This window comes from Rhinolophus sinicus, linkage group LG05 (assembly GCF_036562045.2).
Source record: "Rhinolophus sinicus isolate RSC01 linkage group LG05, ASM3656204v1, whole genome shotgun sequence".
Classification (NCBI taxonomy): domain Eukaryota; kingdom Metazoa; phylum Chordata; class Mammalia; order Chiroptera; family Rhinolophidae; genus Rhinolophus; species Rhinolophus sinicus.
The window spans coordinates 78,785,769-78,809,389 of NC_133755.1; the positions used below are offsets into that span (position 1 = coordinate 78,785,769).

General features: G+C 43.2%; 1 protein-coding gene across 1 annotated transcript; it reads left to right on the forward strand.

Moving 5' to 3' along the window:
* Nucleotides 1-7,703: 7,703 nt before the first annotated feature.
* MUC21 (mucin 21, cell surface associated) lies at nucleotides 7,704-11,864 on the forward strand. Its single transcript, XM_074333981.1, is given in 4 exon segments — nucleotides 7,704-7,840; nucleotides 10,100-11,136; nucleotides 11,465-11,535; nucleotides 11,537-11,864. Coding segments are annotated over 4 exon segments (1,287 nt in total). The 5' UTR covers nucleotides 7,704-7,779; the 3' UTR covers nucleotides 11,655-11,864.
* Nucleotides 11,865-23,621: the final 11,757 nt, after the last annotated feature.

Consider the following 23,621-nt stretch of genomic DNA (forward strand, 5'->3'; position numbering starts at 1 on the left):
TAGTAAGCTCAAAGCAGAGCAAGGCTGTGTATCCAAGGGTCAACAGCAGCCTAGACTGTGAAGTGGATCTAGTTTCTTTGGAAATGACAAATTTACAAGAGACATGCAATGTGTTCAGAAACTCCTTCTCTGCCCCTTATCTGGGTGGGAAATCAAGACTGCTTCTCTGTGTCAAAGTAACTTAGATTCTTCAGACAAGATTGGGATATTTCCTTCTTACTGATATGATTTCAAACAGCAAATATGTGATAGGCTATGATTTTAGAGAACCACTTTTTTCACTGATTAAATCACTGAAATAGGTTGCTCAAAGAAGGGACTGTTATGATGCTTTCTTTCCAGCTGCAGTGTCCATTCCAGCTGCAGCGTGTCCTTGGGGAAATGTTCTTTCCAGTGAACTTTGTAGCTGGCTCTGTCCCAGCTTCATCCCAGGTTGTCATGCCAGCTGATGAAGGGCAAGGTTGACTATTACTTTCTCAGTCTGATTTTCACTGTGTCACATAGCATAATACAAAGACCATGAGGAGGAGGGGAACAGAAAACATAAATGACAGATGTAGTAAGGAGTAAGGAAGTAAAGAAGAAAGGTGAAGTGGGAGCCCGAGAGAGTGTGTGGGTCTATGTGGGTGAGTATCTAGAGCAGCGGTGTCCAAACTTTTTTCAACGGTTTTCACCAAGGGCCATATGCGGTAACATACACAAACAGCCGGGCCACTCACTCGAGGTGAAGTACGTATTGCCTCACCTGGTTTATTTAAGTAAACTAAATATATTTTTGGAATTTGCTGCGGGCCAATAAAATATGGATTGCGGGCCGCAGTTGGCCCGCGGGCCGCAGTTTGGACACCCCTGATCTAGAGGGTCATGGAAGCATATCTTTTATAAAGTAGCTGGAACAATAGCCCCAGAAAAAGGATCTCTAGAAAGTGATGCACATTGGCCCCATCAGGCTTTTCACTTCCATTATAGATGCTACCATATGCTACTTCCGGGGGTGAGGAGATGGAAGGGGGCCTCTTTTTGTCTTCTTATGTGATTTTCACCTGAGTAAAAAGAAATCCACCTTTCTAGGTACCTCTCAGCACAGCTCAAAAAGGTTGGGAATTTCAAAATATTTCACTAAATGCTAAGGGCAGATTACAAGCCTTAGCAAGAACAGAAGCCACCAAAACACTTGGCTGGTGTCGGGGAGGCTTCTGACGCTGTGAGAGCTGACATGTTTCTCGGCCTGGAGCCCCTACAGATCTCTATGATGGCTGTGACAGCCACGAGCCAGCCACCAACTGCACTCTTGCATTCTCTTCTCCATCCTGGTCTTACTCCTCTATTCTAATATATTTTTCTTGTTCAATTAAAAGTATGTTTATATTTTCCCATTTTGGCTGTATGTATTCCTGGAAGCAGTCTTCGACATTGGTAGGATGAGCCAGAGTAAATACACAATAAATAAATGAAAATTTCACACACAAGCCAACAAATGGTTGGCATAATTTATGATCAACCTATTTGAGTATCTTATTTCAGAGTCTCGATTCCTCTCTATGGGGAAAACAAAATGAGACTTGCCGGCCATGTGCGAGCTGCTAAATATTTAAGATACGGGTGTAATAATTACTAGCATTTTGTTAACTATTTACTAGGTGTGAGGTCCAGAGCCAAGAGTGCAAGAGAGCATTGTGTCTCCTTAATTCTGCTTAACCACCTTTGGGGCATGTACTCTTACCCCTTTTTACTGACTAGGACATTGGAGGCAGAGACTGAAATAACTTCCTGAAGATCACAGGGCGAGGAAGTGGCAGAGCCAGGGCTCTAATTCAAGTCTGCTTGAGAGGAGAGCCCATGCTCTTAGAAGTATTTATAACTGGTTCTCCAACCTTTAGCTCCTTATGCGCCTTCCCTTATTTTTCTTTTAATTGAAGTGCACAAATCTCAAGTGTATAGCTTGATTAATTTAAAAATGTGTACACACCCATATAACCACCACCTAATTCATACCATTAAACATTTCTATCATCTGAGTAGTTTCCTTTGTGTCCCCTCCCTGTCGATACCTGCCCAAGCCAACTACTATTCTGACTTCTATTTTGTGAACTTCCATTTATATTTACTGGTCCTCATAGACAGGTTGGTTAATTAACACAATGAAAGACTCCTTGTTTCTGGGAGACTTTACTTCCTATACAGGATGTGGATTTACCCTTGTCTGCAAAACTTAGTGGCATATAACCTTACCAAGGTGCTGCGCAATGGTCATAGCATTCACAGAGAGAATATGCAACTGCAATAATTAGGAAGGCTGTTTTCTCACAGAAGTGAGTACATAAATGAGAGGAAGAGAACCAGCACACCTACAAAAAAGAATGGATGAGAAGAGTGAAAACAGAAAGCACTGGAAAATGAAAATTTGTGAGTTTTGACAATCCAAGAAAGTTTAATGATATAGAAGGAGAGGATTTAACTCTAAAAATATGTTTTTCTCTTTAAGAAAGACTTTTCTTTTCCTCTAATAAATAGAGGCATTTATAATCTCCATGGCCACACCCTTGGTCTTTGTCTGGACCTGGACTCAGGACTGGGCTCTGGAATGTTCCACAGCCTGGAAAATCAACTGGTCCATGGAGGAGCATATGGCTTTGGATATGGAGTGGGCCATGGAGTAAGCCATGGTTTAGACACAGCCACAGATGTGGTTATGGCATGAGTCATGGCAAGAGTTATGGACATGGAGGAGGACATAACAAGAACCATGAAATGGATCACAGACGAGGCCACCCAGGAAGCCAAGGAGGAAAGGGGAGTATGGACATAGACTGGACAATGGAGGATGCTATAGAAAAGAAAATACTGGGGAACAAGGGATCATTGAGGAGAGGCAGTGATCATAAAATGGGTCTTGATGGGCTTCCAAAAGGTCTTCAGGGAATTGCCCATACAGATGGTCATGAGCAAGTTTAAGAAAGGAACAAGAAAAAGGGTTACAGAGAGTGTGACCAACAAAGCAACCAGAAAAAGAGAGAATGGCTCTGGGGGAGACCTGCAGTCTCATCAGGTTTGGAAATGATCTCAAGTAAAAAATATTCCCTGAGCTTAAGCACAGTTCAGAAGCTCTTAGGAGATGACAGGGACCAGCCCTAGAACAATCTCCCTTTGATCTCCCAATGTGCAAGTGACAGGCTGTGCACCTTTGGCTTTAGATTTCTTTTTTGTTTCCTCAGGATGCAATGTGACCAGTAAGAAGAAGCATGTGATTATTACAGCTTAAAAAGAAAAAAGAAAAAAAGAAAAAAACCTCATAATATTTCTGGTAACAAGATGATTTGTTTACTTATTATCTGTCTGGGCATTTTTTTCCTTCCTTTTTTCCTTTATTACTAAATACTATGTGCTAAGCATTGTACTAGTGGACGTTAAATGCACTATCATTTAATAATTTTGAAATTTATAATCTCAAAACAATCTTTTGAGAACTTCCACTCTTCTGGCAGTAGAGTGGACAAGGTACATTAACCACTCCTCTCAATGAAAGCAACAAAAAGTGCTGGATAAAATATTGGAAAATATCTTTGTAACTATATAATTAGCTGGGTAGATAGTAGTTAGTATTTAGGTCAACAACAGAGAGAAGATGGAGGCTCAGAGGGGTTGAAGGAGAGCGCTGAACCAGCCTTTACCTTGAGGGTATTTGCCAAATCCGGTGTACTTGAGCTTCCCTTCTCACAGCTTCTTAGTATGAGGGAACAGGAGGCAACGTCCAGGACCTGCACAAGGGGTGGAGTTTAATAGGAAACCCTAAACAGACCTGAGACCCAACAAGGTTAAAGCTTCAGTGTATGGTTAAATTAGAACAAAACTACATTGCCCATCATTACATTGGGACTGAGAAAAATGTCTATTTCTAAACTTGACATTGAGTGGAGGGGGTAAAAAAATCTGCCCTGAGAAATTGTAAATTGCCTGACCTTTTTCATTTTTTAAAAAAAGTCAGAGTAAGACAAATTTATTGAATCATTTTGTAATGAGAACAAAAATAAAACACACACTCATAGAGAGCAATAAGATATTTCTTAAACAGGGGAAAAAAAATGAGAATCCTTTCATAGTCTTTGCTTAAATCAGTAGTCTAAAAGGACAAAGACAACAGAGAAGGTTTAAAACACTGTTGAGTTAATTTCTAAGACGTCTGCAGGGTGGTGGTGGTGGTGGTGGGGAGACTGTATGATCTTGTTGGATTCTGAAAAGAAAACTTTCACACCAGAGACATCTCCTTCATTGAAAGATGGTATCACATCAAAGATTATCATGGCAAAAATTGTCAGTTGACATTTCAGGGGCCCCAGCTAAGGAAATGGCTTTTATGACTGGTTGAAGGGACAGATTCCAAAAGCAGTGGGAAGTCACCCTCTAATTACATCAGACTTGAATCCTGACCATGGAGTTGACTGGTGAAAGGTACACAGCAGAGATTCTGTAAGTGCTAGCTGGCAACGTGATCTTTACCAATCTGATTTCCTTCCTTCCTTCCTTCCTTCCTTCCTTCCTTCCTTCCTTCCTTCCTTCCTTCCTTCCTTTTTCAGAAAAATTGAGGTACAATTGATGTATAACATTATATTAGTTTCAGGTGTATATCATAATGATTCAATATTTGTACACATTGCAAAATGATCAACACAGTAAGTCTAGTTAACATCTGTCAGGGTTTGTAGCTTCAGATCATACAAACTGGGCTGACAGAAAACCAGCCTAGACTTACTCAGTGCCTTCTAGGCCTAGACTCTTCCTCTTTACTTCTTCGTCTGCCAAATGCTATGTGACAAGTGAGGAGAAACTCACTGGGATGCTCTACAAATTAAAATCTCAAAATGTGCTTGGAATCTATATATTTATGTTTTTCTTGTTGTTTTTCTCTTGTCCTTTATTACGCATATTTATTATATGCCAAACACCATGCTAGTGCCTTTAAATATACCACCATTTATCTCTCAAAACAATCCAATGAGAACTTAAATTTCTGACTGTATAATAGGCTAGGAGCCTTGACTTAAAATACCCTGAAAAACTTAAAATGGTGGACTAAACAATCTTAAATGAGTCAATTAGTTGGCAGGAAAGTAAGGAGTGCTACAATTAAAGACTAAGTTAAGGTAGGAACCCAAGGAGGTAAGGGGAGTACTGAAGCCAACTTTTGCCAAACCCAGTGAACTTAAGCTTTAGTAGCACAGCCTCAGTATGACCAGCCAAGGTGAGGACTCTAGCAGTAGATCCTCACATTAATCTGAAACCCTCAGGGAGAGTGTAAACTAAAAATAAATCCACCCCTCCCCTAAGAAAATGCAAGTAAAATTGCCTGTCTCTAAACTTGGTGCAGGGGAAGGGAGAAGTGGGGGAAGTCTCTTGAGAAATAGCTTGTAACCACAATACTTTACATGGTTTGCAGCCCCAAATCATAGGTAATTCAAAAGACCTCAAGATAATCATTTAAAAGAATCCCCCAACTGCAATGCTTCCATATGCTTACTCAAAAATGCAAATTCAAGAAACTTCTACAGATAACATCACAAGAAAAATAAATTCTCAATCACAAAAATAAGTCTCAGTCACAAATGGAAACAGACACCAGGAGTGAAAGCCAGCAAGTAGCAAAAGGAAACAAAACAGTAGGATAGGATCCCCAAAACTGTAGGTATTGGAATTGTTAAATACAGAATATAAAGCAAGTAGGTTTAAATGTATGTCATAGCTTTATGGTTGTCCATTAATATCCATTCTCCATCTTTAATAATCTCAAGTTTTAGTTGAGCACAAGTCCACCCATCTAGAGGGTGTATTTCACAGTCTCTTTTGAAGTTTACTATAGTCATGTGATCATTGTCTGCCTAATTTATGTAAGCAGACAACTATAATCTCTCATGAAGTTACAAAACAAGATGGAATTAAAATACTTGATAACATTAGGGTATGAGTTGGGAGATGGGGAATAAGAATTAAAGTGTTTCAAATTCCTTGTAATGTTTTGAAGAAAAGTGAAAATGTTAATTACATTTAGACTCTGATAAGTATGCATGTAATTTTTTTTAAAGGATAACTTATAAAAGATGCGATCTGAACTTGAACGCAGGACCTCTGCTCCACACAATCCTAGATGAGAAAAAGCTTTCTTTCTTAGAGTGCTATTGGCGTTTCAATGACAGAACAGAATTTTGGGGAGTCCAAGACCCAACCTATTACTGACTGGCTCCTTACTCTCAGCCTCAGGAACTGCCCATCACAGCCACTGGTTAAATCCATGCTTGAGCCTTTCCCAGCACACCTGGTCCCTTCCTGACTCTCAGACTCACTCGTTCCAAGCTCCTTCATGTCTCCAGCTTCTTCCTGCTTGCCAGCTTCTTTCTAACAGGCCTTACATGTTGGGGATGCTCATTCATCTACAAATAAACTACCTGAGATGCCGCCTCTTCCATGAAGCTTCCCATTGACAGGAGAATGGAGACAGCTGACTTCTGTCACACAGACTACGTATGGAACTCCCATCAATCCCACCCCTCTTGCCCTGGTCACAACATGCCTTCATCATGAACTCCCAAAACCTTCCACTCATTTGGGTTTGCACAGTCATGCTCATGTAGCTGACCGTGTGTCCTTTCTGCGGCTGTCTCCATGTCCAGACCCAGCGTGAAGGTCCTGGAGGACTTGGACTGTAGATCTCCCTCCCCCAACAGACTTGAAGTCTCCTAATGTGGTGCTTGAGGTATACCCTACTGAGAGACGCTTCATTAAGGCTTGTGAGAAGGAACATCTGTAGCACCCCAGGATGGAAAAGGTCCTATGGATTCCTCTGCAAACAAGCAGGAAGGGAAGTCCTATTGTTGAGGGTCATAAGGGGGCCCTATGACCCCCTCACCTGCTGGGTCTGACAGGTAGCTTGTTCTTGCATTTTCCTCACACCCTCAGCGGCTAAGCCTGAGAGACCCCAAAGATGGCTCCATTCATGCCTGGATCTCTCTTCCCCTGTTCATTTAATGTGCATTGTTGAGTGCCTACAGCACACCCAGCAGCACTCCCTCGGTCTTTTGCCCATAACCCAAGAACCCAGGTCCCTTGTTACTGCTTTTTTCTAGTCTCATATTTCTGTTTGCTTGAGAGGTGTGGGGTCCTGCCCCCTTAGCTCAGTCCATTAGGGGTTCTTCTTGCTAAAGCAGACACACAGGACTTCCTGACCAGGAAACAGAGTCGTGAAGTAGAACAGGTTTCTGGCCCCATCTCTGCCTCAGAGGGTGGGTCCCTTCCACTCTGACAACCTTGATCTCCTTATCCCATTCTACTTCCTGCCACAACCCCACACAGTGCCTGTGTAGTGTGATCATGTCATTCTCCCTTTTCACCTTCCTCTTGACCCCTAGTCTATTTCTTCCCAGGCTCAGTATTGTTTTGTTAGCTGCTCACAGTTGACAGAAGAACAAGTCAACTTCCCAACTCCTCCCAACCCATGTGAAGCTATAAAAGGCCCCTGCATCTCTTCCATGATAAACAAAGAGGCAACAACATCACATGGAGGAAGCTTAAGGGACCCAGGCATCCAGTCTCTCACCCCCTCCCACCTCCCCAAGCTCAAGGTTCTTCCCAAGAACACATACTTAAGAGACCCAAGCTCCTGGAAGCTCCAGCCTTTATCTCTTCACCTTGAACTCTTCTTTCTGAAGAATACTGCTCTTTGCTTTCTAGGTCTTGGTCATATCTGGGATCCAGGCATCTTGCTTTCCAGCCACCAAGAGGCAGATCGAGATGCAGAAAGGAAACATTCTTAAGTATTGGTTACTATTGCATCTCCTACTTTTAGAACATGGTGAGTGATTTTCTTTAAAAGTGGGTAATCTGAGAACCTTTGAGGAATTGTGGAGATGGTGACCACTACTAGAATAGCTCTGGTTCTGCTCCAGAGAGTGAGGACCATCGTTTTACTCCAATCATTTCAGTCTAATCATGTGTCACCGGGGAGGCAGTCAGAGCACAGTGGTTAAAACTGTGGACTCTGGTCTCAGATTGCCTACATATGAATCATGGTGCTATCTGTTACTTGTGTACTTTGGGTGAGTTGTTTAACTGCTCTGTGCCTCAGTTTCTGCATCTATAAAATGGCAATAACCTGTGTGATATGGCTGGGGGATTTAATACCAAGAATAAGAAGAGCTGACTATTTTAAAAAATATCACTCATCTACATTCTATAAACTTAATTTCTTGCCTGTTCCTAATCTTGATTCCACATTAGCCTAAGTTAGTCTCGGACCAAAGAGAATCGGATTCAAGAGTTAAAACTGACCCCCTTGCCCCCGTTTCCACACCCCTGACACTCAAGCGCTCCATGGGCCGTCTCTTATTACATACCTGGATGGCGTCACTTCTTAGGGAATTCGGCATTTCTAATCAAATTTAGCCCTTGTGGGGGCAGAGCCCCAGAAAGTAGTTTCCAGGCTCTCGGCCTCACATAGAAAGGTGTTGGCTCAGGTAGTAAATGGCCATCAGCTGTGGCTAGTTGGCCATCAGCTGTAACCAGTGAGCCATTGGCCACTAATAGAACTGCTGTGGCTATGCTAGCAGAGAGAAGAAGAGAGAGAAAATGGGGGCTAGCAAGAAGATGGCGGCTGGGCTGGCAAGTGTGGATGGCGGTTTGCGGACAGTGTGGATCCAGCCTCCATTGAGAGTATAGTGCCGCCAGAGAGAATATAGTGGTATGACTCCCCTACCTATGGCTCCGTGGGTGTTCCTTTTTGGCCTCACCATATCCTGCGTTCTTATGTGGGGAGTGGGAGCAGAGACCCCGCCTGGCGCCCCACACGACAAATGGCGCAGTGAGCAGGGTCTCCCGCATGACACCCTCTTCTAATTTTGACTCATCTATTCTGTTCTCCACAATTTCTCAGATAAAATCCAGTCTCTCACATATAATCTCTACTTTTGGTCATCTCACTTTCCTATTTAGTTTTACTCATGATTCTGATCTTAACCTGAATTTGTACCCATTGCAGAATTTGGGGACCTTCCCAAAATAGAGCTACATTCTAATCTTATGTTAATGCAAATAAGACTAAGGAAAAAATACACGTGTGCAGAGTGAGGTGATAGGCACTCCTGTCCCAGTTAGTAGTAAAATGAGCCACAATGAGATAAATACAGGCTCTGGGGAGCCTGAGTGTCTTTGTCCCTCAGGGCAGTGAAGGGCACAAAATAGGCACAACCTGAACTCCAGCTGAGCTTCCAAGAAGACTGAAAACTTCCCTGTCCTGTAGGTCTTGATTTGTAGCGCTGCGTCCCGGGAGATCTTACACATTTAAGCTACATATACTTGTTCTGCTCCAGCCTCTGCTGTAATGGTCAGGAGCCCCTGGCACTTTACTGCATACAGACTCACTAGCCCCTTTAGAAAAGGCAGATTCCTGGGCCCATCTCAAACTCTGACTCACTGATCTGGGTAGTTTGTGTAGGCATCTTTATTTTCAACAAGCTCTCCAGGTGATCCTAATGTAGGTGTTTTCTGAATAACACTCTGAGAAATATTTTCCAAGAGGGGAGTAATAACACTAAGAGTGAATTAATATATACTGGTTTCACGTGGATCCTACAATTCCTTTATGATGCTTTTAATCTGTATTAGATCTTGTATAGCAGATTTTGGAATAACCTTACTGCCAGTGAAACTAGTCACATAAACCTGGTGTTGGGGGTGGGTGGGGAGCATGATTTAGCATGGCAGCTAACAGTGCCAATTCAATAGCCTGGGTTCAAATTCCTGTTCTACTACTTACCAGCTGTATGAACTTGAGCTAGACTCAACAATTCTAAGCCTCAATTTCTTCATCTTAGCTGGTGATAATAATAGTATCTATTTTATGGGCCTGTAGTGAGCATTAAATAGAATTATCTACGTAATGACTTTAACCAAATGTTGAGCAGAAAGTATATATGCTCAATATGCATTTGCCATCATTTATCATTATCATCAGGCATAACCTCCAGTGGCAGTAGCACACCTGTCAATACTAGATCCAGTGTAGCCTCCAGTAGGCCGAGTACAGCCTCCAAAACTAAACCCAGTTCAACTGCAGGTGGTACCAGTACAGCCTTCAGTACTGGATCCAGCGTGACCCCCAGTGGGACCAGCATAGCCTCCAACACTGGATCCAGCGTGACCCCCAGTGGGACCAGCACACCTGCCAACCCTGACTCTAGCACAACCCCCAGTGGGACCAGCATAGCCTCCAACACTGGATCCAGCATGACCCCCAGTGGGACCAGCACACCTGCCAACCCTGACTCTAGCACAACCTCCAGTGGGACCAGCATAGCCTCCAACACTGGATCCAGTGTGACCCCTAGTGGGACCAGCACACCTGCCAACCCTGACTCTAGCACAACCCCCAGTGGGACCAGCATAGCCTCCAGTATTGGATCCAGCGTGACCCCCAGTGGGACCAGCACACCTGCCAACCCTGACTCTAGCACAACCCCCAGTGGGACCAGCATAGCCTCCAACACTGGATCCAGTGTGACCCCCAGTGGGACCAGCACACCTGCCAACCCTGACTCTAGCACAACCTCCAGTGGGACCAGCATAGCCTCCAACACTGGATCCAGTGTGACCCCCAGTGGGACCAGCACACCTGCCAACCCTGACTCTAGCACAACCTCCAGTGGGACCAGCATAGCCTCCAACACTGGATCCAGTGTGACCCCCAGTGGGACCAGCACACCTGCCAACCCTGACTCTAGCACAACCCCCAGTGGGACCAGCATAGCCTCCAACACTGGATCCAGCGTGACCCCCAGTGGGACCAGCACACCTGCCAACCCTGACTCTAGCACAACCCCCAGTGGGACCAGCATAGCCTCCAACACTGGATCCAGTGTGACCCCCAGTGGGACCAGCACACCTGCCAACCCTGACTCTAGCACAACCTCCAGTGGGACCAGCATAGCCTCCAACACTGGATCCAGTGTGACCTTCAGTGGGACCAGCACAACCTTCAATTCAACGACTGGAGGGAAGCCCAGTGGGTCCCTGAAGCCTTGGGAAATCTTCCTCATCACTCTGGTCTCGGCTGTAGTGGCTGTGGGATTCTTTGCTGGGCTCTTCTTCTGTGTGGTGAGTGCCTAATATGTAGGAAAGTGCCTTGGGGAAGGAGTAGCAGGAACATAAGGAAATGGGGTATGAATAATAGAGGCACAAGTTGTGGGTGAGTAGGGAGGAAAGAAAGATCAGGAGAGAGTTACTAAGAAGAAATAGCCAGCTAGAACCAGAGGAGCCAATCAATGTGCAGAGGAAACTATTGCCTTGAGGGAAAAGGGGGCCAAAAGAAGGAAAGAGTACTAGGTGATGGAGATGGTTTGAAGGGGAAGAAGATTCCAGGAATCCATGGTGAAGATTGGGAGGGGGGATACAATTCTGAAACTATTCATCCTTATTTTTCTAGAGAAACTCCCTGTCCCTGAGAGAAGTTTTTGACACAGCTGTCTACTACTCCCATGGCTCCCGCATTGGCCTGGGGTCCTAGAGGGAATCACAGAGTCCACCATAGGCCTAGGTGGAGCCCTAACTGATTCTGGAAGAGACCAGTATCCTCAATTGCCATGGAGATGAGAGGGAGACACAACAGGCCCTGAGCAGCCGCTGAAGCCAGAGTGACACATTCTTCAGGGAGGAAGCCGACCCGGGAGATTTGAGATCTCAGTGTCCTTTCTTTCATCCCCAGGAGTCCCCTCCGAACTTTGTTTCAGTCCATGACAGCCTTTGAGAAGATACTTCCTCCTTCTCTCTTGCTTTTACTACTAGACATTGGAAAGAGGAGACTCTATTGATCATTTAGCTAAGAAATAAACACATCTAAAACATATGACAGAACGTGTGTGTGCACATAAATGGGTGGCTACAGGGCCAAGTTGAATTTCCCGGTTATATGAGAGAACCTCCATGCTGGAATCCATCTGGCAATCAAAATCTCCACAGTAAAATCCAGAGACCTCATTCATAACTAATTCTTCTTGCCCCAAACAGTATCCTGACACTCACTTAGGTTGACAGAGGAATTGAGTTGGGAGAAGTGAGAAGGGAGGGCATGTGCCAGGATTCTGAGGGCTCATTGAATAGGCCTGTGATACACAGAGACGACGTGTGGCATGTTGAGAACCCAAAGTCTGAGGAGGTGGAGAAGTGCAGTTACGTGTGCTGTGGGCCAAGGTGTGTTCACTCAAAGTCACAGTTTTCAGGGCATTTACATTTGCTCCAGACCGGGGCTACTTGTCCGAATGAAGGTGCTAATTGGCACTTTTTTCTCTCAGAGTGCTCCCTTTGGAGGCAGAGAGAAAGCGCTTCCTGTTTTACGAAGGAGAGGTCTTTCCGGCCAGCCGTAACCTTTCTGGCTAAGGTCTAACCATTAAAGAGGCTCATGGCAGAGACACCTGGGGTAAAGCCTGAGTTTCTCATGAATTCCCCTCCTAGAAGGGCTGTACACATCCCTTTCATGGGTTCAGGAGAGAAGGCTACCTGATCCTACAGGTCTTAGGGGACAGAGGGAGCTTCTTTGGAAAGTTGAGTTGCTCCAGATTCCATGAGGCAGTGAGAGGGCTCACGCCTGGGACAGAGCCCTCAGGAGAGAATTAAGTTTGTTAGTGAGTTCACCCCAAATTGCAGCAGGGGAAACTGGTTTGCTTTCCAATACTCACTGGGTTTCTCAAAACCCAGAGTTGAAATTAATTCATGAGGCCACTTAAGCCATAAGCAGGCCAATCATCATCTTACATAAAGGGACCCGGCAGCCAGGAGAAGCTGAATCGAACCCCTGACAAGGTGCCTCCCACTGGTATGAACTGTGGGAAGCATAATGTGAAAAACATTAAAATGAATGTGATAAGACAAGAGAAATCATTTAGATAATTAAAATTGTAATACACACCTTTTCACATTTAAAATTATAATAGAGAAAATGAAAAAGACTGGCCACTGTTGAGACTATTAGTCACCTGGAAGAGCAAGTGGGAAAAATAGCTCAATTAGACACATCAATACAGAGACAAAAACCACCTAGAAAATGGGAGACACCTGGAGGATAAATTCAGGAGCACTAGCATGTGAGTAATAGGTTCAAAACATAAAAAAGGAAGAGATAGATGAGACGAAGTAAAAGAATAATAAAGAAGATTTGAGTCTGCAGCTTGAAAGGGTTCGCTAAGTACAACTCTGAATATACTAACAACCATTGACTTATCTACTTGAAACAGGTAAACTATACCGTATGTAAATTATATCTCAATAAAGCTATTAAAATATTATTACCTGGCATTATAAAAACTGTGTGAATAAAAATTTTGGTTTCCAAAGCTACACAACAAGTGACTCAAAGTGATGGGCACTTGGAGATAAAGGGAGATGAAAAGGGAGGAAACCAAGGTGAGCAATTTATCTTGTGATGAATTCACACAGTTATTTTGTGAATATGTCACTACTACCGGAAACTAGAGGTGTTTGTAGAGTCAGACAGCATCGTTACTCAATTTTCCTCACGACATACACTCACATGAACACGCTGTTTTAACCCGACAAAGCCGCAGCTCACCAAACATGCCTGCCCCACGCAGAAGCCCAGGAAATGGCCAGCAGTGAGTGCTGCCCCTCCCAGACCTTGTGCTTTTGCTCTGATGGCCCAGCACAGTGAACTCCGAAGGAATCTGTCCCATGCTCTTGGAGGTGCGTGAAGACTTTCTGAAGAATGTAATGCAGGTGTGGGACATTTTACAGGAATCATTTTTCAGATCTTCAGTTTCCATATGTCTATTTTTGCCTAAAACTGATCTGAGAGTACCTCTGTGGTCAGAGCATCGGTCTAGTTATACTTTTCTAACTCCCCTTTATCTTCTCTAGCCCCTATACTAGTATGGTGCAAATGAAGGGGTAACTCAAAAATCTCTTCTAATTTAGGCGTCATATACCCAGAGTAGGGCTTCATGTTTCCCCTGCCTCATATAAATTCCTGTTAGGGGCTACATGGTCCGTAATAAACTGGTAATTTTGGTATATGTTAATATGTTATCTATTCAGATATATTGTAGAGTGAGGTAGCAGGAGTAATACAATTCTGCTTAACAAACTCTTCTATTCCGTCCTGTGTCAAAGAATGCACCCCTCCTGAGGGAACATCTCCTGAAAGGAGAGCAAACACAGCATCAGTGAGAAATAATAACCTGGCTGAAAACCCTATGGCCAGTCAACCCACCTTCTTTGTCTGCCTATTTCAGAGTATTCAGGATTTGTAAACATTTGCTAGGAAACAGCAGCTTATATGAAGCACACGTCCCTGGCATGTACATCATTCTCTGTAAGGACATAGAAAGTCTCCTACACCAGTTTCTTGGTCTAGGTCACAGTTGTACATTTTGCAACTGATTTCAAGGGGAAAGATGTTACTAGTTCCACATTTATTTCTAACTGATTAATGTTACATCTTAAGATGAAAGGAACATAGAAAGGCCGGACAGCACGTCAGCTAAGAGCACAGGTTGAGGAACTAGAATTTCTGGTTTCACATCTAAACTTACCGTGACCTTGCACAAATTTCTGAATTCTTCTGGGTTTCCCTTTGCTCATCTGTAAAAATGAGGGGAACAGGCCAACCTAGTGGCTCAGGTGGTTGGAGCGCTCTGCTCCTAACGCCAGGTCATGGGTTCGATTCCCACATGGGCCAGTGGGCTGCACCCTCTACAGCTAAGATTGTGAACAACGGCTCTCCCTGGAGCTCGGCTGTGGAGCCATGAGCAGCCGGAGGTCGTCGTGAGCTGCTTGAGCTGCCATGGACTACCGTGTGCTGCCATGAGTGGCCAGCAGCCAGAATGAGCGGCCGGCAGCCTGCGAGAGCTGCTGTGAATGGCCTGGGGGCGAGTGCAAGGCTCATAATACCAGCATGGGCCAGGGACTGAGAAACACGGCTTGAACCAGAGTGTGTGTGTGTGTGTGTGTGTGTGTGTGGAGGGGGGGCAGAAGAAGAGGGGAAAAAAAAAAGAAGAGGGGATAATGCACCCACTTCATGAGGTTGCTGTGAAGCCCTTAGGATAGTCCTGCATTGGTAAGTACTCTCTAAATTTTGTTACTATTTTTTTTATATTAGGTAGGTTCATGTTTGTCATGCAGGGTGCCATGCGGGGTCTCAGATCCCACTCCCCACATAAGAACGCAGGACATGGTGAGGCCAAAAAGGAACACCCACAGAGCCATAGATAGGGGTGTCATACCACCATAGTCTCACTGGCGGCCAGGCGAGACACAGGAAGCAGGAGCCACACTATCCGTAACCTGCCGTCCACTTCTCTGCCAACCAACCTCACTTGCTAGCTGCAATCCACCGTGCTAACTGCAGTCCGCTCTTGCTAGCTCAGCCACCATCTTCTTGCTAGCCTCCTTTTGCTTCTAGCATAGCCACGGCAGTTATATTAGTGGCCTATTGCTCACTGGTTACAGCTGACAGCCAACTAGCCACAGATGATGGCCATACAATCACAGTTGATGGCCATTTACTACCTGAGTCAGCACCTTTCCACGTGAGGCCGAGAGCCTGGAAACTGCCCTCCTGGCTCTGTCCCCACACTTGTAATGACAAGAAGTCTGCTTGAATTGAGGATAAACTCAAGCTAGAAAGAGAAAGCAAGCTTCTTGTCTAGCCAGGTTGAGGACCTGAGTCGGGATATACCGGGGTTCCAAAAAAATGTATACACATTTTAAGAGATGGTCAACGTTGTTCAAGCAGTACTTTGCCGTAATCAGAAGTGTCTGGAGCACCTCTTGTAACTGCAGAAGTCAAACGTGACTTGTATTCATCTTTTGTTATTGTTATATATTATTACAATTTTAGTAGTTTTTTCCTTTCTTAAAATGTGTATATATTTTTCCTTGGCGCCCTCTCTAGTAAGGGTAAGGGACACGGCAGTGAAAAGCTGGAACCCAGGCGTTTTCTAAATAAAACTTTCAGTACCAGAGGTACAAGGATGAATTTCAAATCTACCCTATGTGTTTTCAAATTGTCTACTTTACCTAAGTGCTTCATCCCGAAATTCCTTAGCTGTGGTTCACTAATCTGTTGCTCACTAAAACAAACAAAAGTCCTAAGCCCTTAGCCCCTCTGTGTTCTTCCCTTCGTGGTCATCACAACTGACTCTCCAAACAGGCACTCACAAAGTGACCTCTGACCAGTCAGCTTCACTCAGGCAACCTGCTCCTAATTCACAAATTCTCCTGACCTGTGCCCTCTGATGACTGTTTCATCTGTGTTCTGTACTCCACCTGGCTTGCCTCTCTAGCTTCTGTGGTCTTCTATTCTAGGTTCTTTCCAACAGTGATAGCTCTGGGGTTTCTACATAGGCTGAGGCTGGGAACAGGCCATCTGGTTAGAAGGAGATAAGAAGGGGGCCAGCCAGGACATCCTGTTTGCACGTGCCACCCTATAATGGCTAAAAGCCCAGGCTCCAAAGCTGGTCTGTTACTTTAATTCCTGACTCTACCACTTACTAGTAGCTTTGTGAGTTTGGTCAAGTTGCTTGACTTCTTTCTCTGTGATTTAGTTTCCTCGTTTATAAAATGGAGACAAAAGTAGCATGTGTCTTAGGGTTGCTGGGTGCCAACACAGGCTCCCAGTGATCAATGAGATGAGCGGGAGCTCGAGAATCCTCTTCCCACACCACCATTAGGAGGTGTAAATTCCCTCAGAGGACAGGTAGGAAAGGCGTGGAGGGGAGACTCCTCGAAAGGGAAAAACCAGCCCTGAGAGAGCACATTGAACTTCATAGGGACTGAATATGTACCAAAAAGAGATCTTTAAAAGGTTTCCCCTTTTTAAAAAGGAAATTTTAATTAAGGCTTAAAATGCATGCAGTGAAATGTGCAAAGTGGATAAGTCATAAATATTCAAGTCCTCGCATTGTAACATGTGCGTATACATACGTCCACCGTCCAGTTCCTGCTGGGCAGCATTCCTGTCACCCCACAAGGCTTCCCCTGCTGCTCCCCTCAAAACCAGCCCCACGGGTAGCCACTATTCTGACTTTTCTCTGTACTTGACTTTCATTTAAATGGACCCACATACAATATGTTCTCCAAAAGAGACCCTTTTAAAAGAAAATGAAATTGAAACACCAATATTTGACAAGCTGAAATTTACAGCCTCATCCTTTACCACAGAACTAAGTCAGATGAGTTATAGCAAATCAAGCTATGTTTTTGTGTTTGCACATCGGAGTTACATGGTGTAAAATTCAACCCCCTACTAATTGTGAGTCCTGGAAATAGGGACTCTCATGAGTGTGGATCCCTGGTCCATGCTGACAGAGCCATTGCCAAAGGTAGGCCTGGGTCACTGGTGGTGCTGTTGCCCTCCCACCCCCCACTCACTCCATTTGATGATAGAGGTGCAAGATTCGCTCAGTGGATCTTCTCTACTTTGAGAGAGTCCAGAGCAACCGTTCACACAGCTGTGTGCTGCCCTGTGTACAGGAAAGAACACTCTGGAGGAAACCTCCAGTGTGTCTTCTCTTCACACCCCAAATCTCCAGCTTCCCCCAGATGGACACCTGTTGACCTTTAAGATCCATTTACTTGCTTTTCTTCTCTTCCTCTTTCTTTCTTCCACACAGGCCTTCTGCTTTGGAAATGAGGCACACACGCAAAGAAAACAGGCTTCAGATCATCTCTCATTCAAAGGTTGGGTCCCTTCCACTTGACAAGCTTGATCCCCTCGTTCTGCTTCCCTCCCTGTTCCTCCTCATACCTGCACCCTCTGTTCTTGCCAACCTGCCCCTCTCTTCTGCCTTGACTCCTACAGAGTACCTCTCTCCTGAACTGCAGGAAGCATCGCACAGAGATGCCCCTCCCAAAGCTCTGGCTTCCCCTACCCAGGGGCAGGTATAAAGGCTTTAGATAGGCTCATGAGAAAGAAGAAAACTAGCAGTCAAACTGTGGGGCAATTTGTGGAGCTCCCCAGCTCCCAACCCTAGGAGGCTCACCCTGGCACTGACTGGCCTTCTTGGATTTTCTTGCAACTTTACTTTCCATCAAGGCCCTGGGGTATGCCCCTAACCTCTCTTGGCAGCGCGTCTTTCCTCTGGAACCCAAGCATTCTAGATGACAACTTGCCCTGTAAATCATTTCAAGATGAGGAGAGGGAAAGTCTCCCCTGCTTTTCTGGTTCTGTGGCCGCTGCTCTTCGGACTCCTGGGGCCAAGTAAGTGACTTATGAGTTAATGAAGGAGAGGGCTATGGAGCCCACAGGTCTGAGACAGGGTGCCCAGCTAAGGCATGACTCCTCTTCCAGAAGCAAAGATGACTCACTCATTTGCCCATTTTTGCAAAAGCCAGTGCTGATCCCAGCTCCATTGACCATGGTCATGGTGCTGCCTTTGTCATCTCCCCCAGCTGTGAGTGTGAGCACGGCGGCAGCGGCGGTGGGTGTCTCACTTTCTTTGTATCTTGCATAAATGTTCTGTTTTTAACTGGAATATCCTAGTTCTGATAGCATTCTTCATTCCAAATTAAAGCCAGGTTCTGAGTCTAAAGTTAAGTAGAAATATTTCTGCCTCGAATGCTGCCTGATTTCATATCCATACTTCATCCCTCAGAATTCCTGAGAGAAACAAATTGGAGGTTGACCTCTGGGAAACCAGGGCTCTCCTTTGGAGTCAGTGGTGGTTATTAGGAAAGGAAAGAGCTTGAGGGAGAAGTGAATCATGGCTTCAGTGTCATTTGAACTGACTGCCTGGGCTGGTTCCATTGGCTCCTGTTCTTGATTTCTTACAATATCAAATTTTCTTCCTTAATTATTAGAGACAGTGTTAATCAGTGTATCTATTTCCTTTGCCTTTGCTATAGGTCAAGAAGAGGGAGGCACAGAATTGAAAGAAAAGGTCTAGGTTGAATGATGCAGAGGATTCTGGCGTGATTGTCCTCCTTTTCCCCCTGGTATATGAGGTGTGATCACAAAATACAGTGAATGTTTAAATAAAAAAATTATTACAGTAAAAGACACATTGCCATTAATCCCCCTCAAAATACTCCTCCCTCACATCAAACACACTTATCCCATTATTCTTGTCACTTTCTGAATGGCAGTTTATGGAGTCCTCTTTTGTGAGTGTCTTTAGTTGTGCTGTCATGGCTGCCTCGATGTCCTGAATTGATTCAAAACATTTACCTCTCATGGTCATTTTGACTTTAGGAAAGAATGCCAGATCTGGTGAATAAGGTGGTATACAGCCTTTCTTGTGATTAAAAAAATATGGTGAATGCTGCTGCTGAGTGCATTCAATGAAAAGGCAGGGATCTTCAATACGGGAAGTAGAACGTGGAACCTTAGTAACAGTGTGTGACAAGTTTCAACTTGTTTGGTGCAGTCAGTCGGGTGTAAGCTATGGTTGAGAGAAGGTGTGTTTTAAAGTGTGCCATAAATCATCCTCCATCATGACAACGCTCCGTGTCACACATCGCTTCTGGTATATGGCAATTTCTGTTAAATAAAAACATTATGGTGTGTCCTCATCCACACTTATTCACCAGATCTGGCACCATGTGACTTCTGGCTCTTCCCCAAAGTAAAAATGACCATGAAAGGTACATGTTTTGAATCTATTCAGGACATCGAGGCAGCCACGACAGTGGAACTAAAGACACTTACAAAAGAGGACATCCAGAACTGCTTCAGAAAGTGGCAAGAATGATGAGATAAGTATGTTCAAAGTGAGAGGGTGTATTTTAAGGGGATTCATGGCAATGTGTCTTTTATTGTAATATTTTTGTTAATTTAAACATTTACTGTATTGTTTGATCTTACCTTGTATCTTTTCAAATTAGTCTTTTGGATTTCTTTGGATAAATACCCAGAAGTAGAACTGCAGGGTTATATGGTAGTTCTAGTTTTAATTTTTTGAGGAAACTCCATACAGTTTTCCATAGGGGCTGCACCAATTTACAATCCCACCAACAGGACACAAGTATTCCCTTTTCTCCACATCCTCACCAGCACTTGTTGTTTGTTGATTTATTGATGATAGCCATTCTGACAGGTGTGAGGTTGTATCTCATTGTGGTTTTTATTTGCATTTATCTGATGATTAGTGATGTTAAGCATCTTTTCACATGTCTATTGGCCATCTGTATGTTCTCTTTGCAGAAATGTATATTCAGGTCCTCTGCCTTATTTTTGGTGTTAAGTTGTATGAATTCCGTATATAGTTTGGATATTAACCTCATTCCTATTATTATTATTATTAATTTTTAATTTTTATTGGGGAATATTGGGGAACAGTGTGTTTCTCCAAGGCCCATCAGATCCAAGTCATTGTCCTTCAATCTAGTTGTGGAGGGCGCAGCTCAGCTCCAAGTCCAGTCGCTGTTTTCAATCTTTAGTTGCAGGGAGTGCAGCCTACGATCACATGTGGGAATTGAACCGACAATCTTGTTGTTGAGAGCTCACGCTCTAACCAACTGTGCCATCTGGACACCCCTCTGGAAGCTCAGCAGCAGCTCATTGTCTTCAATTTAGTTGTGGGGGGTGCAGCGCACTGGCCCATGTGGGAATTGAACAAGCAACCCTGTGGTTCAGAGCTCGTGCTCCAACCAACTGAGCCATCCGGCCACCCTTGGATATTAACTCTTATTGAATGCATCTTTGGTGAATATCTTCTTCCATTCAGTAGGTTGTTGTTTCACTTTGTTGATGGTTTCCTTCACTGTGTAACAACTCTTTAGTTTGATGTAGTCCCATTTGTTGATTTTTTCTTTTGTTTTCCTTGCCTGAGGAGACGTATCCAAAAAACGTATTATTAAGAGCAACGTTAAAAAGTATACTGCCTATGTTTTCTTCTAGGAGTTTTATGGTTTTAGGTCTTACATTTAAGTCTCTAATCCATTTTGAGTTTATTTTTGTATATGGTGTAAGAAAGTGATGCAGTTGAGCAGAGTGTCTTTAACCCATTGTATATTCTTCCCTCCTTTGTGATAGATAAATTGACTACATAAGCATGGGTTTATTTCTGGGTTCTCTATTTTGTTCCATTTATCTATGTGTCTGTTTTTATGCCACTACCATCCTGTTTTGATTACTATAGCCTTGTAGTATAATTTGATATCAGTAGCATCATACTTCCAACTTTGTTCTTCTAGCTCAAGATTGCTTTGGCTAGTCAGGGTCTTTTGTGATTCCATATAAATTTTAGGATTACTTGTTTTAGTTCTGTGAAAAGTGCCATTGGTATTTTGCTAGGGATTGAATTGGATCTATAGATTGTTCTGGGTATTATGGATATTTTAATGATGTCAATTCTTTCTATCCATAAGTACAGTACATGCTTCCATTTATTTGTATCTTCTTCAGTTTCTTTTTTCAATGTCCTATAGTTTTCCAAATATACCTCTTTCACTCCTTGGTGAAATTTATTCCCAGGTATTTTATTCTTTTTGATGCAATTGCAAATGGAATTGTTTTCTTAATTTCTCTTCCTGATAGTCTGTTATTTGATACATAAAAATGCAACTGACTTCTTTATTTTTAATTTATTTTTTAAATTTACTGGGGTGACAATTGTTAGTAAAATTACATAGATTTCAGGTGTACAATTCTGTATTACATCGTCTATAAATCCCATTGTGTGTTCACCACCCAGAATCAGTTCTCCTTCCATCACCATATATTTGATCCCCCTTACCCTCATCTCCCACCCCCCACCCCCCTTACCCTCTGGTAACCACTAAACTATTGTCTGTGTCTATGAGTTTCTGTTTCTCATTTGTTTGTCTTGTTCTTTTGTTGTTTTTGGTTTATATACCACAAATCAGTGAAATCTTATGGTTCTCTGCTTTTTCTGTCTGACTTATTTCGCTCAGCATTACACTCTCAAGATCCATCCATGTTGTCACAAATGTTCCTATATCATCTTTTCTTACCGCCGAATAGTATTCCATTGTGTATGTATACCACAACTTCTTTATCCATTCATCTATCGAAGGACATTTTCGTTGTTTCCATGTCTTGGCCACCGTAAACAAAGCTGCAATGAACATTGGAGCACACGTGTCTTTATGTATAAATGTTTTCAGATTTTTTGGGTAGATTCCCAGGAGAGGGATTGCTGAGTCATATGGTAATTCTATTCGTAATTTTTTGAGGAACCTCCACACTGCCTTCCATAGCGGCTGCACCAGTCTGCATTCCAACCAACAGCGTATGAGGGTTCCTTTTTCTCCACAGCCTCTCCAACACTTGTTACTATTTGTCTTGTTGATGATAGTTATTCTGACTGGGGTGAGGTGATATCTCATTGTGGTTTTTATTTGCATTTCTCTGATGATTAGTGATGTTGAGAATTTTTCATATGTCTATTTGCCATTTGTATATCTTCTTTGGAGAAATGTCTCTTCAGGGCCTCTTCCCATTTTTTTCAATCGGGTTGTTTGTTTTTCTGTTGTTGAGTTGCATGAGTGCCTTGTATATTTTGGATGTTAGCCACTTATCGGTGGCACTGTTTGCAAAAATCTTCTCCCATTCAGTTGGTTGCCTGTTTGTTTTGTCGATGGTTTCTTTTGCTGTGCAGAAGCTTTTAAGTTTCATATAGTCCCATTCGTTTATTTTAGCTTTTACTTCCATTGCCTTTGGAGTCAAGTTCATAAAATGCTCTTTGAACCCAAGGTCCATAAGTTTAGTACCTATGTTTTCTTCTATGCAGTTTATTGTGTCAGGTCTTATGCTTAAGTCTTTGATCCATTTTGAATTAATTTTGGTACATGGTGACAAATAGCAGTCCAGTTTCATTCTTTTGCACGTGGCTATCCAATTCTCCCAGCACCATTTATTGAAGAGGCTGTCTTTCCTCCATTGTATGTTTTTAGCTTCTTTGTCAAAATTATCTGTCCATATTTATGTGGTTTTATTTCTGGGTTCTCAATTCTATTCCATTGGTCTATGTGTCTGTTTTTCTGCTAATACCATGCTGTTTTGATTATTGTTGCCATGTAGTACAAGCAAAAGTCAGGGAGTGTGATACCTCCAACATTGCTCTTTTTCTTAGCATTGCTTTGTCTATTCGGGGCCTTTTGTGGTTCCAAACAAATCTGATGAGTTTTTGTTCTATTTCTTTTTTTAAAAATGCCACTGGGACTTTGATAGGGATCTGTATATTGCTTTGGGTAATATGGCCATTTTAACTATGTTGATTCTTCCAATCTATGAGCACAGAATGTCTTTCCATTTTTTGTGTCTTCTTCAATTTCTTTCAAAAATGTCTTGTAGTTTTCAGCATGTAGGTCTTTCATATCCTTGGTTAAGTTTATTCCTAGGTATTTTATTCTTTTTGCTGCAATTGCAAAAGGAATTGTTTTTTGTATTTATTTTTCTGAGATTTCATTGTTAGTATATAGGAATGCAATGGACTTTTGTACGTTGATTTTGTAGCCAGCAACTTTACTGTATTCGTTGATTGTTTCTAATAGCTTTTTGGTGGAGTCTTTAGGGTTTTCTATATATAGCACCATGTCGTCTGCAAAGAGTGATAATTTAAGTTCTTCATTCCCAATTTGGATGCCTTTTATTTCTTCCTTGCCCGATT